Source organism: Manis pentadactyla, chromosome 5 (genome assembly GCF_030020395.1).
Source record: "Manis pentadactyla isolate mManPen7 chromosome 5, mManPen7.hap1, whole genome shotgun sequence".
In the NCBI taxonomy this organism is placed as follows: Eukaryota; Metazoa; Chordata; class Mammalia; order Pholidota; family Manidae; genus Manis; species Manis pentadactyla.
Genome location: NC_080023.1, coordinates 64,288,710 through 64,308,997, shown reverse-complemented (window position 1 = coordinate 64,308,997; position 20,288 = coordinate 64,288,710). Strand labels below are relative to the sequence as shown.

The following is a 20,288-nucleotide window of genomic DNA, read 5'->3' as shown; positions in this document are numbered from 1 at the left end:
TTCCCTTCACTTGAACACTCAGAGGCCATTGCAGGGATATTAGCTGGCCTGATTTCAATACCGTTGTATCTCAAGGAACAGGGAAGCCTATTGAGAGGGCCTAATGAGAGGGAGAGTGACAGGGTATGGCCGATCAGTGGAGCAGTCAGATACACACAGCATTTATTAAGTTTGCCACCTTCTACGGGTACAGTTCATGGCACCCCAAAGCAAGTACAATAGTAATATCCAAGATCATTAGTCACAGATCACCAAAACAAATATAATAATGAAAAAGCTGGAAATATTGTGAGATTATGAAAAATGTGACACAGAGACATGAAGTGGATGCTGTTGGAAAAAATGGCACCAACAGGCCTGCTCAACTCAGGGTTGCCACAGACCTTCAATTACTAAAGAATGCAGTAGCTACAAAGCGCACTCAAACAAGATACACCTGTAAAGTAAAATTTGAAGGTTGCATATAAAACAACTTGAATGACTTCTTTATTTAATTAAAAGTTGGAAGATTGCTTCTAAACATCTAGACATTTTACTTCATTAAAACAACAGCTTGTTTTTGTTATCACTAAGAAACACTGTCATTTTTTAAACATTTGCAATCACATCACCTCCCAGGAACCACAAAAATTAATTATAATAACAACCTGTCAATCACCAAATGTTTTCATCTGTAAAATGAGAGAGTTGTGTTAGCTAATCTCTTCAGTACCTTCAAGCTCTCTAATGATGTGAATCTATCATTTAACTCAAGAGACATAGAATTAAGCAGGGATTCCCCCTTTGCAGTAAACTTGAGAACTGTGGGGTTGACAAAGACGATTTGGCAGGGAATCTGCATTGCTTGTTGTCGGAGTCCCAGAAGCAGCTCCAGATGGTGAGCCACAATGCATAGAAGGGTGAAGAGGAATCATCCCCGCCTCTCTCTCTTCGCAAAAAGTCATGTCACTCTCCTCCATTTTCATCTCCTACTCTTATCCCTGAAACAGGGGTACTGCTCTCACCAGGGGGTAACTAGAGATAAGTTCAGCACATGCTGAAATACAGATAGGTAAGTAGGTAGACAGGAAATTATATATAAATTTCACAGTGTTCTCTATACCCATTTACAAAAGCCTTGCTTTTTATAAATGTTGTAGCAACAAATAGAGCTTTGTAAAATCAAGGAATGATAGATAACACAAAGCAATGTTTCAGCTGTGCCATCCTAACCTCATCAATACTTTGAAAACATGAGATTTTGACACTGGACCAAAGCGCATCTGGCAGACATCTTAAATTTATTCTTCTGCATAGCCAACTAACAAGCCGGCTTGGCTGTTGACATAAGTCCAAAGGAAAGATAAGGTCATAAAGTTATTTGCCTGGCTTACCGACAGAACAACAAAATAATTTTTCTTCATATAATTTGTTCCTGTTATGAAGTTATAGATTCAGAATACTAAATATCTGGGAATGTTCAGCTCACATTATAATCACATCCTCTCCTTTGACGAGCACAAGGCTGCAGAATTCAATGTTCACTTCTTGCCTCACACACCTAAATAAGTACTCCTTTCAGCCTCATGACAGGCAAAGTGGGCAGACCTCTCCCTCCGTGTGCCTCTCTTCACTCAGTGTGGGCACAAGGCATAACCAACCGCCCTTTTCTTTTTGTACGAATCTTCAACAACTACCTTCTTAGACACAACACTATCTGGCCCTAGGATTAAATTAGTAAAGAGAAAAAGGAGGTGGACTAGTGGTCCTTTCCCTTCCCTTTCACAAGCTACTTTGCGGGACAAAGAACAGAGGGGAAGCATTCCAATGCTACTGGGGAAAATGTACTTCAGGCTTGTCTCCCTCCCTGGCTAGCAAGGCTGGGCAGAGATCCAAATACTAATTTGAAGGGAAAGCTTTGGGGAGGCCATGGGAGAAACAGTCCCCCAAATGCTGGCTGTAATAAGTACATGTAAGACTCTCAAATAACCTGGAGTCAGCCAAAGGCTCAAGTGTTTTCATCACTCCAGGGAGGAAAGATGTCAGGACTTGTCTTGACTTGCAGGAATGCAGGTTATATAAGATTCTGCCTATTCTGCAAGCAAACGAAGTCCTCTAGTGCGGCTCCTTCTAGTGAGGCCGCTTCACCGAAGGGTGGCCTCTTACACAGCTTTGAGCTTGGCCCATCTTGACTGTCCTTTGCTTCAACCCTATTCTCCGAGGACAGTATTACTTCAACTGATTACCCTCCTGCCACACTCACTCTATCCTAAAGCTACTTCTAAATCTCTCTCATAGGGGAAAGCTTTCACTTCAGATCACCATTCCAAGTTCCGACAACACCAGGCTGTTTTATAGCTACTGGGAGAGGCTCCATAACCTGCCCTACGGGATGCAAGCCAGAGGCTAAAGAGAGAGGATTACTGCTGTTCAGCGGGAGAGGAAAGTGCTCTGGAAACTGCTTCCTAAGCAAGCTGAAAAGGGGCCAGTGGAAAGCCCCAAGACTCAGGAAAAAGCCTAGTGATGCAGGTCAAGGTTAGACTCAGAGCAACCCCAGACAAGCATTTAACCTCTCAAAAACATGAATAATATTAAGAAGGATTTGGCAAGAACCTAGAGAAGTGAAGAAAGAAAGAGAGGAAGGCCAGAAGATAAGAAACATCATCATTTTTACTTTAAAGACTAAAATTAGATGATTCTGTTTCAACTTAAAAAGAAAAAATTCTATCTCTATCTGAAGAAGTAGACCACTAGCGATTCTTTTCCCTTCAAACTGTAGTTCTTGAAACTCAGCCTTTTTCTCAGTTACATCAAGTACCAAAAATATAATTATAACACCTTCTGCGGGAGTACATTTTGAAAGTTGCATATGGGAAAACAACATGTGGATATGTTCTTCCCCAGTTTAGAGCTTTCCATGTGATATATTACTGCAGAATGGGTGGACTGAAAGGGAGTGGGGGTGAAGGAGGACTTTCTGAACTCCCCCAGAAACAGATAAAGGCTAAATGGATTTCTAACCTGTTATCGATCCTAGAAACACCCAGCCACACAGGTAGTTGTCAGTTACCAATGTGCCCTTAAGACAAGGACATGGATCCACTGGAAAAGGGATTCACTCCTTATTTGAGTGGTCTAGTCATCGTGTTTACTGAGCACCTACTCTGGGAAAAGTTCAGTGCTAAGTGGTAGGTTACGAGGGAGACAAGGAAAGTCATGATAAAAGTGACAGGGAGTATCATCAATGTTCTCGGGCATGTTAAATCAAGATAAGAGGACTACTTAATGCAGAATGAAAAATGTTAAGTGTCACTAGAGTGGCCCACACAGAGATTCACTGAATTCTGATGTCCCACGTTCCTGATATTACCACTTATTTGAGATGTCAGATTTTCCCCTAATCCTGACCTTATTTTGGATCTTTGTATGCATGCTCCTTCACCTGAAAGATTCAACTTGTTGTCTTTGACCTTGAACCACACACCTATTCCGACCATCCTGAGTTGGCATCACCAGTCTCCCTGCACCAGTTGCCACTCCACATGGGACCCCCTTCTGTGGCATGTGAACTGACACCACCCTGTAAACAGACTTTATCAAGCAGCACAGCGGGACACATGGTGTGAAGCCGTTCCCAGCATCGAGCCTGCCTGGGTGTCTTTCAGCCACACATTATGCAGAAGTGAAAGAGTGGCTTCCTTGGGTAATTAGGAGACAGTGGCTCAAGTGAGATGATCCTGTTCCATAGGGATAGTGCGCTGTACTGAGTGTTAAGTGCACACACTGAATAGCAGCCTGGGGAGGATAAACCAAATTCCACTAACCTATGCTCCCTCCTGAATGGGAAGAGGCCCTAACCGGGGAGAAGTTTTGTATCAGGTGAAAGACAAACTAAAGCAAACAGTCTCTTCCCACCACATCAACTTTACCGGCTGCCTCAGGGTAACATTTACATGAGTGAAGATGAACTGTATCCATTCCATTCTCATAATTTCTATTATGAACCTCATAATGGCACTTTTCATCAGTGTTTAACATCTCTAAATTAATCCTAGAGGATCTGGAATGAGAGATAATAAATTAACTCTAAGATCAATTTCTAGGACTATGGGCCTAACCAGGGGTAGATGAGCATTTGGCCCCTTCAGGGAAATCTGGCATGCCTGCAGACATTTCTGGTTGTCAGGACTGGCTGGGGGTTGGGGTTGGGGGGTGTGCTACCAGCATCTAGTGGGTGGAGGCCACGGGCACTGCTAAATATCCTAGAGTGCACAGGACACCCCCAACCCAACAAAGCCTAAAGTGTCAGCACTGCTGGGTTAGAAATTCTGCCCCAAAGGAAAGAACCCTGAATCAGGAGTAAGAAGACCAAGGTTTTAGGCAAGCTTATACTATTTATTAGTAACATGATATTAGGCAAGTACCTTAAGCTCTTCACAATTCAACGTTTTCATCTTTAACACAGAGGTATTAATTTCTGCTCTACTCAACGCTCAGGGTTGTTTGTTAACTATCAAGTGAAAAAATGCACGTGGTATATAAAGACAAGGTGGTACTGTACTATTTAGCACCACAACTTCTTCAACATGAAAATTCTCAGACTACTCTTTATACAGTCACAAATTCAATCTACAAATATTTACACAGACCTATGGAGTAAGTAGGACAGGTCTCATCTTATCTAAGACACCCCAGTGCCCATGGAAAGTCAAAGGCACTGCAGGTCCTCCACAACTCAGACAAGGGAAGTAAGCTTCTCTTGCCAACACACATTTGGCTTTCAGCTTTTCCTTGCCAATGAGCTGCTAACACAAAGCCAAGCACGGGTCTGGGAACACTCACCGCATGGATGTTCTTTCCGTGATGGCAAGACCCGCGAGTCCTCGGCACACACTCAGGGCAGCACTGGTTGGCACCTATGCGAAGCACTTCTCCCTGCGCATTTACAAACACTCCATGTAAAACGACAGCAGCAAACCAGTCACAGCAGCTCATCGGACCCCGAATCATCTCAGATTCACATTCACTGCATCTCAATTTCAAATTTCCTTGAAAAGTGTCTACATCTTCTCACATGTAACAAAGAATGTTATTCACTGGAAATGCTTCATCTGAGTGTCACACAAGAAAAGCACTCAGGCTGAGAGAAGAACTGTATCTCCCTAAAGGGGTGTTTGCCTCTGTTGAGAAGACTCTGGGGAGGTGTCCAGAGCTAGCAGGTCCCTAGCTGTCCCATTGAGGCGGACGCTCAGGTTCTGATGTTCACTTTTACCTGGACACAGAGCAGCAAGCCACAGGGGCGGGCAGGGGACTGAAGGACAAAGTTGGGAGAGGAAAGTAGAATTCCTGGGCTCCAATAAAGATCACCTTGTCGCTCACAGCTTCTGTAATTGAAATTGTGTTTCCTATCGAGATGTGATACTATCAAGGGAATGGGATTTATTGGGAAGTTGTCATGTTAACTAAGCATCCTTTTGCCACTGTGAAGAGACCATTTATCTAAGAGTTATTAAAACTATGGAGCAAAGAACACACATTTGTCTTTGGGGCCCAGTGAATCTCCTTTAGATCCTCTGACTCATCTTGTGCCCCCACCATGTATCTTCGTGTCTCCTCAAGTCTAGAGATGTGGCAGAATGGCAACTGAATGATTTTGATCAAGAGTGGTTTAAAAGAAACCCTGCAAGAGGCAGGAAATCATGGCTTGTCCACAGAATAAAAGTCAATGAAGAACTCAACCAGTAGAATTTTTTTTAAAAATGTGTGTGTAGGGGTGTGTGTTCATGTGTGTGTGTGTGTGTGTGTGTATGTTTCTTTGATACGTTGGGCTGCTTCCAATAAAAAAAAATTGTACCTACAAGAAAATCCAAATTTAATATAATTACCTTCACAAAAGTAGGTGAGAAATGAGACCAAGATTTTCAACTGTTAATCCACCAAACACATAAATACATTGGTAACAGTGACCATCAAATTCTCCCTATTTGCCTAATAAAAGATAAAACATGACATAGAATTTTTATAAAACTGTACATATTATTCAACATTAATGACTTTTCAGAAAATTGCCCACCAAACCCTGAGAGGAAACTACACTTGTCTAATTTCCACTGAGACAGTGACATGTAGGAAATGTGTTAGCCTAATTTGCACTAAGAATTTCAAACAGATAGAAAATTAGATAATCCAAGTGTTGTATATATCCTAACATGCAAAAGAGGGAGCAAGGGAGTAAGTCAGGTAAAAAGAAAGATTTCAAAGGATATTTTATGCCCCCAAATTAGCTTTCTTTGTTTTATGTAAGAACTGATTTTAAGATTTGGTCCTCAAAACTCATTTCATAAATATTCTTTATTTGCAAGTGGTAGTGGAGGAGTCCCCACCTTGAGACTACCTATTGAACTGGTGGAGCATAAAAGGTTATTTGGGACTAAAGGAAGAGCAAAGAATGTTGCATGTGGGCACTTAGAGAAGGAGAGGCAGGGAGTTCCTGGGACCTTACCATGTGACTGTGTGTAGCCTTGCAAGCTGTGGGCTACTCGGAACACATAAGCCTATTGTCCCCCCAAGATTTACACTGGGGAAGTTGGGAAGTGACCGCATGGGCATGAGGCATCATGGAGATCATCACTCGGGGAGCTGGGAAAGATGACCTGCCTAGGATCTAAACAGACCAACTAACAATAATTCTGATGACCATTTGATAATTATAGCTAACAGTTACCGAGTACTTAGGATAGCCAAGTACTCTTCTAAGCAAATGTGTGTGTGTATGTTTGTATATATAATTTAATTCTCACAAGAACTTGATTAGCTAAATATTATTATTATCTGCATTGAGGTTTGCAGCGTTCCTTTTGCGTGGCATTGTCCTCTGTGCACATATATCCTCCAGAAATTCTGAAGAAAGGATAGGTTTTTACAGGACTGGGTTAAAGAGTCAAGCTTCTAAATGCTCTGTTCTCTTTCTTCTTAATCTTTCTCTCTCTCTCTGTCCCAATTTAACTAGCTAGTTAGCTATTCTATATGGATATAGGATATAGATATAGAATATTTTATATATGATTACAGGATGAAAAGAAAGAAGTATCGATCCGAGTAGCCACTGACACTGGGTTGGTCATTTCCAGTCCACTCCTGAGCAAAGGAGACTCCCTGATCCCAACTCCCATCACGTCGTGTCCTTCAGAGAGGTCCTTGAGCGCTTTTCTCCCTGCCGTCACCAGCCAGCCGCTCGCCATGCTTTCCGGCTCCTGCTGAGGCCTCGACACCCAGTGCTCCCACGATCTCCACTCTTCTTCCCCATCAATATGCCAGAAGCCCAGGCTTGGGTCTAGCCCACGGTTTGCCTTCTCCTCTCCTACGCCTGGCTAGTAGGCGCTGCTGAGAAAATCATCTATCATGCAGCATGGCACCCACACAGGCTCACAGTGTCCTTCTCCCATGGGCCCTTAAGACCACCCACAAATGCTTCACCTCAACCTCAGTCAGTCCCTTCCTCCTCTCAGTGACAGCTCCTTTCAACTCAATCTCACAATTTTCACAAAGTAAGCTCATTAGGTATAAATTACCTCATGATCCTGTCCCCTTTCTTACTCACAAATTTAACTATTTCTGTATCCATCTGTGGCTCTTTCCACTTTTAGAGAAAGAGGTGTCCTCCCCACCCCTCCACACTGTGGAGCCCATACACTCTGTTCTCCAAACCCCACTCCTCACTGTTCTCTCTGTCTCCCTTCCCCCACCCCCCATCTCCTGTATCTTCACCTTTCTCTCTAGGTCATTCCCCTTTCCTCCCTAAGGTGATCATGTCTCTTTCGTGCTAGTATCAAAACCAGAAACCAAAACAAAACCTTCTCCCCTTCCTCATTCAGTCATTCTGTAAATACTGACTGAAAATCCTCTGTGCACACACTATGCCATTTGATGGTCTGCTACAGTGAAGACAAGGTCCCTGCTCTCAAGAGGCTGAGTCTGCAGGAAGAAGCAGACAAGGAAACAGGTGTTTTCAGTCTGGTCAAGAGCTATAACAAGGGCAAGCACAAAGCTGCGTGGCAGCACACACAAGGGCCCAATGGTTGGGGATGGGAGGGTCAAAGGGACTTCACAAAAGTGCTGGTGTCCAGCCAGTGTCCTATTTCCCCTGCCAATTTCAGGGAAGCTCCCTGAACAGCCTTCACTGGCTTCCTTTCCTCACTTCCCATTAATTTCTCAGAGTCCTCAAATTTTCATTAATTCCCAGGGGCCCACAGGTTGCAAATCCAATGGATCATATTAAATTCCTCACCCACTTACTCCTTTACCTGTGATCAACATTGTTGATACAAACCCCTAGTAGAGACTCTCTACTCTCCAGCTACCATGGTACTGCTCACTTCTCTGACCATTTCTTACCTCTTACCTCTCTTAATCTTTGCAAGTTCCCTCCCTATAAATGTTCACCTTCCCATAAGTGACTGCATTCCTCAGATTCCACTGACCTTGTACTCTTCACAAAATCTCTTTGGATAAGCTCAATAATTCTAAAGACTTTCACTATGGGCTATATGCTAACGATACATTATATTTGCAATCTTACCTTCTCTAAGCTTTATACTCATATATCCTGCTGCCTTTTTTGGCATATCCACCTGGCTTTCCATGGACACTTCGAAGTCAACGTTTCCCAAAGTGAAATCATCATTTTCCTTCCTGATGGGATGTTCTTCCTCATACCCTATATTCTCAATATCAGTTGGTGGCTCAGCTAACCAACTAGGCATCAAGTCAGCAATATGGGAGTCATCTCTCCTTTCCCTTCCCCTCCTAACTTCACCCAGTTCTGCTGATTATCCACTATGTGTTTCTGGAGCCTGACCTTCCCTCTTCATCCCTGTACTACCAGTGCTCTGCTTTAGGCCCTCATCCTCTCATCTGGACTATTTTCACAGCCTCTGAACTATTCCCCTTATTTCTAATAATATGCATTATCTTTGTAAAGCCAAAGTGATCTTCCTAAAGGAAAAGCTGGTCATTCTACCCATATGCTGGAAACCTGCATTAGTATTCTATCATTTCAAAATTAAAATTCCCAGCTCCACAGTACAGCACACCAGGTTTTCCATGACCTTGGTTTTACTAACTTTCTGGCTCATCTGTTATCCATTCATTCAGTCAGTTCAAAAGTAGTTACTGAGGGTCTACGATGCATCAGGCGCTATTGTAGGTGCTGAGGATATACAGTGAATAAAAGAGATAGTTGACAAAACTTTCAGTAAAATATATTGTATGTCAGACAATAGTGTCAGGAAGAAAAATAAAGCATGGAAGAAAGATAGGAAATGTGTGTGACAGAGTGTGGAGATTTGTAATTTTAAATAGAATGGCATTTGGGCAAGACTTAAAGGAACTAAGAAATCAAGCCATACATACAAATCTATATCTGGAAAAAAACCCATTTCAATGGTAACAGCAGAGTGCAAAGGCCCTACTGGCAGAAGTGTGCCTGGCATATCCAGGGAAGAGCAAGCAGGCTTGGTGTCTGGAGCAGAGTGAGCAAGAGAGAGAAGGCAGGTTAATTAGAAGGGTACAGTAGTACTTTGCAGGACATTGTGAGGACTCTGAAGTGAGAAGCCACTGGAAGCCATTGGAAGGGCTTATGGAGAGAAGCAACATGATCTGACTTAAATTCTGATAGGATACCCCTGGGTGCTATATCAAGATTACAGTGAAAAAGGCAAGTACACAAACAGTCAAAGAAGTTAGACTGTACTGTGAGAACGCAGGCAGAAATGTAATTGGAGGGACCAGAGTAGAGCAGGGAGGCTGCAGCTGGAGTGAACTGTTTCACGAAGGAAGAGATGGGGGGTTGCTAATGTACTGCTCATGGGGTGTGGGAGAAAGTGGGGAGTCGAGGATGACGCTGTTTTCTGGCCCAAGCAACTAAAGATGGGGAGTTGCCATTTACTGAGATGAGAAACATTAGAAGAACAAATTACGGACATCATGTCTGGTATAGAACAAGGGTCAGGAACTTTTTCTGTAAAGGGCCCAATGGTAAGTATTTTAGCCTTTGAGGGCCACCTAGGGTCTGCATCACAATCACAGAACTACACAACACTGTCACTGTAGTGCAAAACAGGCATGGACAGGCATAAGCAAATGAATATGCCTGTGTTTCAATAAAATTTCATGTACGGATGTCCATACAATTTTTCACATCATGAAATAATGTTCTCTGTTTTCTTCAGCTATTTAAAACTGTAAAAACCACTCTTTGTTCTTAAGTCATACAATAACAAGCAGCATGCTGGATTTAGTCTGCTGACCCCTGGTATAGAATTCATTTAGTTTTCAGCAGTACAATCTACACCTTCTAACATGTAATCCTTACATGATACCACATTTATTCATGTGAAGTGGAGGAGGGCATATCTTCATGGCTCTTATACAACCCGCTCAGATTCTGACATGAATTACTCAGCAAGCTAAATAGAGATCTTTTAGGACTACTTACTCCATAAAATAGAAAGTCCCTAACGTACAACAAAATATTATCAAATTTACCAACATTTGATGTACACCCAGCTTCTCAGAAATACACCCATGAAAAATTGAGGAATATCCTGAAAGACATATAGACCCTTAACTCCAATGTTAGAAGCAAATAGAAACTTCTTAGTATTAGATGGCATAAAGACTCAGGATTAGTTATTATGGAGGAGGGAGAAAACTAGAAAAATAAACTATGCTTGTAAAATTGACAGAATGCTTTTTAAAGAAAATAACTGGTTTTCTCCAGGGAGTTTCAAATGCTCAAATTTGAATATTAAGCTTCTTTTATTTTCAATAGATTCACTTTAAAAAGAAAAGAGTCGGCATCTGAGAAAAAAAAATTCTAACATAAGAGATGTGTAGTCAGAAAAAAATGGAAAATTTTTAACAAAGGGAAAGGAGGAAATACTCATCATATGCTTGGTCAACCACAAGGACATTTCTTCAGTCAAAGCCTCTCTTATGTTCCCAAGGAGGCCAGTGCCAGTGCAATAATAAGTGGCAGAACAAATACTGCTTTTAGGAATTCATCTTCAAGAAGTCAACCCTAACTTTCAATGGTTTGTAAATGTTGTGGTTAGTATAAGTAGCTTTGGCATCTGTCAGAGCTGGGGAAAATCTTTGGACAAAAGTTTATTAACTGCAGAATCATGTTTAAGCTGCTTAAAATGTCTAGGCCTCATTTTCCTCATCTGTATAAAGTGGGGATAAACGTACCTACCTCACATAATAGTAAATGGGATAATACCTGAAAACCTTTAACTGAGTGTCTAGCCCAGAGTGACTTCTCAATAAACAGAAATTAACATGTTCTTAGATATGACATGTTAAAATTCTCTCCTGCATTTAGTAAAGCTTCCAATTAGAGATTGGGATAAATGTCAAAAGCAGATGACTGAAAAGACTGAAAAACTCTATGCTTCACTCACTTTTCCAATACATTCAGGATACAATTAAAATACCATACCTTTTCAAAGGCACACTGAGGGTTTCTGCAAACAGCAGGTTTGCAAATAACGATATTGCCATGGCAACGGCAGTTCTGGCATGAATCGGGCTTCCAAATTGTAGCATCCTGCAAAGAAGCATAAGATCTGGGTTAAAAACTGATCAGTCAAGGTATGAGCCCACCACAGCAGCCTGTCAGCAACCCCACAGCCCGAACAATTAAAAGGCACAGGAAAGCCCCAGCACAAGTGCTTGCTGGGCACTGATTAAACCCCAAGAGGCAATAAAGGCACTATAATCCATTTTACCACAGTCATCCCACATAGCCAAAAAGGCAAGGGCATGCAGCACAGAGCTTTCAATACCCAGAGAAAGAACCATCGATTGACCTAAAACCACAGGAGGAGAAGCTGCTCCCTGACTTGAAGTTTCTCAGTGCTGTTAACTGGCAGAAGCCATCGGGGCATGTTTAAAAGGGAACGACACTTGGACTAGCACTAACCAGCATCCTAAAAGCAGCATTTGCCACCAGATACTAATAGTGCCTCAGACTTCACTTTCCAGCTCTTTGGTACCACGTACTCTAATGCTCATCAGAAACAAGTCTGAGTAAGCAGTGCAGTATTTTTAGGGCAGCAACGAACACATTGGCTATTCTAACTCCAGATGGACACTGGGCATTTTGGGGTACAAATGAAACATACATGTGGGTTATGTATAAGGATGTCACAAATTATTATGGATCATGAACATGAAGGTATTAAACAGACATAAGTTGATGACACTACATTATGTTTCGGCTGTAAAGGAAAGTAATGGTCATAAACAGAAAAGTGAAACTGGGCTCATGGCAGAAAGGTCTTAGAAATTTCTTTCCTATTTCTCAAATGCCATCATACTGAATCCATATTGAATCCTATCGTGTGCATTTTGAAGTAACTTTGAGCCCAACCATGGCAACAATCCCACAGAGACCAGTTTCTGTCCTTTGAAAGGCTCCCCTGATGACTTCAGCTTGAAGCAATAAACATTCCATAGCCTGTAATGAAGTCCCTTTTCCCAAAGATTTCCTAACCCAAATCCCTATTTTATATGGATTGAAAACAGCCATACTGTTCGGCTGATTTTTAAACACTAGAACTCTTTTAAGAGTGTTGTCCTAGCTATTGTCTGGTTTAAAATCATTCCATGCCTCATCTTTCCTTCTGATGGGATAAACTGTGGACCCCACAACTTGGCATTCACCTCTCTCCCTTGTCTTGGAAAATCTCACAGTCCTGAGACTTCCTTCCCTCCACTCAAGTGGTCAAGCCATTGGACAGCCCGAGACTCCCTTACCTGGTCCACATGTCACCTTCCTCCTGGGATTCCCACTCCTCCCTGACACAGTTTGGAAACCAACATGCTTCTTTCAAGCCTCAACCTCAAGGATGAACCATTTCCTAACCCATAAGGGGTGTGGCTCTTCACCTCTTCTCTGTGACCCACTGTTTCCTGCACACCCTGTCCCCTTTTATTGTGCTCATATACATACCTGTAGCTGTTACCACACCAGACTGTAAGCAGTCTGTAAGCCCCTTCAGGCAGGCACTGTCTTGGCTGGCACACTGTAGATCCTTCACAAACCAAGTGTTCATAGTTCATAAGTAGCTTAGTGAAGACTTTTTCCTTCTTTCTAACATTCCCATCATTTTTTCCTCAGTCAACCAATTAAAGCACTACTGAAATACTCTGGGGGTGGGAAGTGAAGTTTCTAAGCCCCAGACAGAGAATTCAGAACACTCACATTCAACTTGAACTGAGATGAGCTGGGAAATTAGTGGATGCTAGTAAAAGACACATTCACACAACAAGGCAAAACTTAATGTGACTGTTAATGTTATAAAGGCAGCTCAGCAAGTCTACGGTGCCCAGCTGTTTGGCCAAACATCAGCCTACGTGTTGCAGTGACAACAGTTTGGGGATGTAATTAACATTTACAATCAGTTGATTAAGTAAAGGAGATTGCCCTGCATTCTATAGATGAGCCTATTTAATCAGCTGCAAGCCTTTAGAGCAAAAACTGAGGCTTTCTGGAGAGGAAGGAATTCATCTCAAGACTGTAACATAGGTATTCTGCTTGAGTTTCCAGGCCTCTGGCCAGCCCTACAAGCCTCAAAATTTCAGACTCAGGACTACTTCAACTCTTGCCTGAATTTCCATCCTGCAGGTCTGCCCTACAGATTTGGGACTTGTCAGCCCCTACAACTGCATGAGCCAATTCTTTAAAATAAATCTCTTTTTATATATCTATATAAGGACACACATATGTCTCCTACTGATTCTGTTTCTCTGGAAGACCATGTCTCACATACCAATGCTGATACAGATTTACATGGATTTGCACAACATTCCCATGCAAAAATGAAGTTACCCTTTTGGTTAAGAAATGCTAAATTAATAACATCTTAGGGAATGGGCTTCAAACCCAAAGTAATTTAAGAAATATAAAATATATCTGAGGTGACTTTACATTCCCAGTGGCTAATCCACAAAAACCTGAGTCAACGCAAATGAGTACTAGAATCTGACTTGGCATTCCTCTGAATTTCTTTTCTTTTTTTATATCACGATCCACTGAAATTGGCAAGAGTGTGCCAACTACGTCATACTCTTAAGCCAAACAGCAATGACAAATAGATGAGTAAAAACAAATTTCATTTCCCAGCATGATGTAATATATGTTTCCTGCTGATTAAAAGAAAAAACGGTATCAGTCTCAGGATGCAGATTAAATAAAAATAACAACTTCATAAAGCCAGGAGCTACCATTTATTGATTATTAGCTTATGCTGACTTATGCCTGACTCTTGGAGCAGGAAGCACTATAGAAAGAGGCATTTGTGGTACTGAAAGAGGATGACCTAACTGCTTTCCTGACCTCTGCCATCATCTTAGAGGGCTGGACCCACAGAGAGGGAAATAACTGTGTGTCAGTGCCATACAAAGTACTGACATGCATGACAACCCTGTGGCAGCTGGCACTATTATTATTATGACTATTCCCATTCTTCAGATGAAGAAACAAGATACAAGTGATTGAGCAATTTTCTCAAGTTCATAAAGCTTTAGGTGACCTAAATACTCAGGACTTGGAGCCAGCCTGCCAGGGCTTGAATCCTGGTTGTTACCATTACCAAGTTAAGGTGTCTGTGTCCCAGGATCCTCATCTGTAAAGTAGGGATGATAGACTTAACTCACGGGGTTATTGAAAGGAACAAATTAGATAATGTATTTTAAAAGATTTGAATAGTGTCTAGAACTTACAAGGGGCCTATTTAATGTAATTTACTGTTCATCAAAATATTTTCTACACTGTCACAGGTATTTAGCAAATATCTTCTAAACATTTCCTTTCCTCAGAGTGAAAACAGTCCCGTAAACCTGACTTTCCCCTGTTCCCACTCCAGCCTACACAGGCGAAACAGACTGAAATAACTACTTAATTAGGATGCTGATACTGGGAAGATTCAGGGTGTCACAGAAGAAGAGAATGAATTCACAGATTGCATTTACAATACCACTTAATAATTGGAGAAGCCTCTGTCTCGCTGAGCTGATGTAACTAGGCACCCACGTCTTCCTCTCGCCCAGACATGGAAGACCACGCTAGCTCCATGTTCTCTCTCAGCTCAGTCTGGCCCTAAGTGCCAGTCTTTCCTTACTCTCTCCAGAAGTGGCATTCTTACACCAGGTATCAATTCCATCTCTACACCTCAAATATTGTCTCAGTGACTTCAGACTCCAAGACAATCCACTGCAGTTGTTAGCAGTTCTCAATTGCTGGACTGCTCTTACTGAACTCTAAATAGGATCTTCTAAAATCATGAAGCTCATTTTTTACTTTCATTCAGAGAAACACAATTTTTCTTTATGTTGATTCAAAGTCACATTTGTCTGGGTTCAGAAAGCCTTCCTGAATTTGTCTATCTGTCTTCCCACCAGACTAGGACTCTTCAGGGATGGCAATCTCATTTTGTTCCCCTTCATCTAGCGTGGTTCCTGAGTGTTGGCTGAATTAATGAATAAACAACCCTGAATACTTCGTAACCCTCAAGAAAATGTCAATCCATGTGAACTGAAATACCACAGTAAGGATGCAAGATCTTGACAAAACAATGTTTAAGTAATGTTACTACAAAATCCCCATAATGTTGAAGGTTATTACTTCATTGCAATCAAATTATGTATGAAGACAAATTTTCTTCACCCAGGCATTGGACTTGTCAAAAAACTTCCTTATACTAATGTTCTCATATAATAAATAATTTGATTAATTTTAAACAAAATGAGTCCTTTACCAAGGCCTGGATAGATGACCATATATGTATATTTTTATTTTAGTATCATTAATCTACAATTACATAAGAAACATTATGTTTATTAGACTCCCCCCATCACCAAGTCCACCCCACAAAACCCATTACAGTCACTGTCCATCAGCATGGTAAGATTCTGTAGAATCACTACTTGTCTTCTCTGTGTTGCAAAGCCCTCCCCGAGCCCACCGCCCACATTATACATGTTAATCGTAATGCCCCCTTAATTTTTCCCCCACCTTATACCTCCCTTCGCAGCCATCCTCCTGAGTCCCTTTCCATTTGGTAACTATTAGTCCATTCTTGGGTTCTGTGTTTCTGCTGTTCTTTTGTTACTTCAGTTTTTTCTTTGTTCTTATACTCCACATATGAGTGAAATCATTTGATACTTGTCTTTCTCCACCTGGCTTATTTCACTGAGCATAATACCCTCTAGCTCCATCCATGTTGTTGCAAATGGTAGGATTTGTTTTCTTCTTATGGCTGAATAATATTTCATTGTGCATATGTACTACATCTTCTTTATCCATTCATCTACTAATGGACACTTAGGTTGCTTCCATTTCTTAGCTATTGTAAACAGTGCTGTGATAAACATAGGGGTGCATCTGTGTTTTTCAAACTGAGCTGCTGCATTCTTAGGGTAAATTCCTAGAAGTGGAATTCCTGGGTCAAATGATATATCTATTTTTAGCTTTTTGAGGAACCTCCATACTGCTTTCCACAATGGTTGAACTAATTTACATTCCCACCAGCAGTGTAGGAGGGTTCCCCTTTCTCCATAACCTTGTCAACATTTGTTGTTGTTTGTCTTTTGGATGGTGGTGATCCTTACAGGTGTGAGGTGATATCTTATTGTGGTTTTAATATGCTTTTCTCTGATGATTAGCGGTGTGGAGCATCTTTTCATGTGTCTGTTGGCCATCTGAATTTCTTCTTTGGAGAAGTGTTTGTTCTGCTCCTCTGCCCATTTTTTGATTGGATTATTTGCTTTTTCTTTGTTGAGGTACGTGAGCTCTTTATGTATTTTGGATGTCAACCCTTTATCAGATCTGTTATTTATGAATATATTCTCCATACTGTAGGCTGCCTTTTTGTTCTTTTGGTGGTGTCCTTCACTGTACAGAAGCTTTTCAGCTTGATGTAGTCCCACTTGTTCATTTTAGCTTTTGTTTCCCTTGCCTGGGTGATACGTTCATGAAAAAGTCGCTCATGTTTATGTACAAGAGATTTTTGCCTATGTTTTTTCCTAAGAGTTTTATGGTTTCATGACTTACATTCAGGTCTATGATCCATTTTGCATTTGCTTTTGTACATGGGGTTAGACAATGATATAATTTCATTCCCTTACAAGTAGCTGTCCAGTTTTGCCAACACCACCTGTTGAAGAGGCTGTGATTTTCCCATTGTATGTCCATGGCTCCTTTATCATGTATTAATTGACCATATATGTTTGGGTTAATGTTTGGAGACTCTACTCTGTTCCACTGGTCTGTGGCTCTGTTCTTGTGATGGTACAAAATTGTCTTGATTACTGTGGCTTTGTAGTAGAGTTTGAAGTTGGGGAGCGAGATCCCCCCCACCACTTTATTCTTCCTTCTCAGGATTGCTATGACTGTTCGGGGTCTTTTGTGGTTCCATATGAATTTGAGAACCATTTGTTCCAGTTTGTTGAAGAATGCTGTTGGTATTTTGATAGGTATTGCATTGAATCCGTAGATTGCTTTAGGCAGGATGGCCATTTTGACAATATTAATTCTTCCTAGCCAAGAGCATTGGATGAGTTTCCATTTGTTAGAGTCCTCTTTAATTTCTCTTAAGAGTATCTTATGGTTTTCAGGGTATAGGCCTTTCACTTACTTGGTTAGGTTTATTCCTAGGTATTTTATTCTTTTTGATGCAATTGTGAATGGAATTGTTTTCCTGATTTCTCTTTCTGTTAGTTCATTGTTAGTGTATAGAAAAGACACATATTTCTGTATATTAATTTTGCATCCTGCAACGTTGCTGAATTCCAATATTAGTTCTTGAAGTTTGGGAGTGGAGTCTTTAGGATTTTTTATGTACAATATCATGTCATATACAAATAGTGACAGTCTGACTTCTTCTTTACCAATCTGGATTCCTTGTATTTCTTTCTTTTGTCTGATTGCTGTGGCTAGGACCACTAGTACTATGTTGAATAACAGTGGGGAGAGTGGGCATCCCTGTCTTCTTCCTGATCTTATAGGAAAAGCTTTCAGCTTCTTGCAGTTCAATATGATGTTGGCTGTGGGTTTATCATACATGGCCTTTATTATATTGAGGTACTTGCCCTCTATACCCATTTTGTTGAGAGTTTTCTCATGAAAGGATGTTGAATTTTGTCGAATGCTTTTTCAGCATCTATGGAGATGATCATGTGGTTTTGGTCCTTCTTTTTGTTGATGTGGTGGATGATGTTGATGGATTTTCAAATTTTTTACCATCCTTGCATCCCTGAGATGAATCCCACTTGGTCATGGTGTATGATCCTCTTGATGTACTTTTAAATTCGGTTTGTTAATATTTTGTTGGGTATTTTTGCATCTGTGTTCATCAGGGTTATTGGTCTGTAATTTTGTTTTTTCGTGGGGTCTTTGCCGGTTTTGGTATTAGAGTGATGCTGGCTTCATAGAATGACTTTGGAAGTATTCCCTCCTCTTCTATTTTTTGGAAAACTTTAAGGAGAATGGATATTATGTCTTCACTCTATTTCTGATAAAATTTCCAGTAAATCCATCTGGCCTGGGGGTTTTGCTCTTGGGTAGTTTTTTGATTATCAATTCAATTTCATTGCTGGTAATTGATCTGTTTAGATTTTCTGTTTCTTCCTTGGTCAGTCTTGGAAGGTTGTATTTTTCTAGGAAGTTGTCCATTTCTTCTAGGTATTCCAGCTTGCTGGCATATAGGTTCTCATAGTATTCTCTAATGATTCTTTGTATTTCTGTGGGGTCCGTCATGATTTTTCCTTACTGATTCTGTTGATGTGTGTAGATTCTCTTTTTCTCTTAATAAGTCTGGCTAGGGGTTTATATATTTTGTTTATTTTCTCAAAGAACCAGCTCTTGTTTTCATTGATTTTTTCTGTTGTTTTATTCTTCTCAATTTTATTTATTTCTTCTCTGATCTTTATTAGGTCCTTCCTTCTGCTGACTTTGGGCCTCATTTGTTCTTCTTTTTCCAATTTCAATAACTGTGACTTTAGACTATTCATTTGGGTTTGTTCTTCCTTCTTTAAATAGTCCTGGATAGCTATATATTTTCCTCTTAAGACTGCTTTTTCTGTGTCCCACAGAAGTTGGGGCTTTGTACTGTTGTTGTCATTTGTCTCCATATATTGCTTGGTCTCTATTTTAATTTGGTCATTGATCCATTGATTATTTAGAAGCATGTTGTTAAGCCTCCATGTGTTTGTGGGACTTTTTGCTTTCTTTGTACAATTTATATCTAGTTTTACACCTTTGTGGTGTGAGAAGTTGGTTGGTAGAATTTCAATCTTTTGAATTTACTGAGTCTCTTTTTGTGACCTAGTATGTGGTCTATTCTGGAAAATGTTGCAAGTGCACTTGAGAAGAATGAGTATCCTGCTGCTTTTGGGTGTAAAGTTCTGTAGATGTCTATTAGGTCCATCTGTTATAGTGTGTTGTTCAGTGCTTCTGTGTCCTTATTTATTTTCTGTCTGGTGGATCTGTCCTTTGGAGTGAATGGTGTGTTGAAGTCTCCTAGAATGAATACATTGCGTTCTATTTCCTCCTTTAATTCTGTTCGTATTTGTTTCACGTATGTTGGTGCTCCTGTATTGGGTGCAATATATATTTATAATGGTTATATCCTCTTGTTGGACTGACACTTTTATCATTATGCAATGTCCTTCTTTATCTCTTGTTACTTTCTTTGTTTTGAAGTCTATTTTGTCTGATACAGTACTGCAACACCTGCTTTTTTTCTCCCTATTGTTTGCATGAAATATCTTTTTCCATCCCTTGACTTTTAGTCTGTGCATGTCTTTGGGTTTGAGGTGAGTCTCTTGTAAGTGGCATATAGATGGGTCTTGCTTTTTTATCCATTCGTTTACTCTATGTCTTTTGATTGGGGCATTCAGTCCATTTACATTTAGGGTGATTATTGAAAGATATGTACTTATTGCCATTGCAGGCTTTAGAGTCGCTGTTACCAAAGGTTCATGGGTAGCTTCTTTATTATCTCATCATCTAACTTAACTCACATATTAAGCTATTATAAACACAAACAGATGATTCTCTATTTCTCTCCCTTCTTATTCTCCCTCCTCCATTCTTTATATGTTAGGTGTTTTATTCTGTGCTCTTTTGTGTTTCCTTTGACTGCTTTTGTGAGTAGTTGATTATATATTTTGCCTTTAGTTAGTATTGGGTTGGTGTGCTTTCTTTGCTGTGATTTTATTTTCTCTGGTGACATCTATTTTGCCTT

At 40.6% G+C, this 20,288-nt stretch overlaps 1 protein-coding gene across 2 annotated transcripts in view; it reads right to left on the bottom strand.

Annotated features, from left to right (window-relative positions):
* Positions 1 to 20,288, bottom strand: part of FRAS1 (Fraser extracellular matrix complex subunit 1) — a 441,866-nt gene that overhangs the window by 251,538 nt on the left and 170,040 nt on the right. For both annotated transcript variants that reach the window (XM_057502364.1, XM_036906452.2), the window contains exons 3-4: positions 11,480 to 11,587; positions 4,822 to 4,914 (exon numbers count right to left, since the gene is read on the bottom strand). In XM_057502364.1, the coding sequence (XP_057358347.1) occupies positions 4,822 to 4,914; positions 11,480 to 11,587 (201 nt within the window). The remainder of the gene's footprint in view (positions 1 to 4,821; positions 4,915 to 11,479; positions 11,588 to 20,288) is intronic.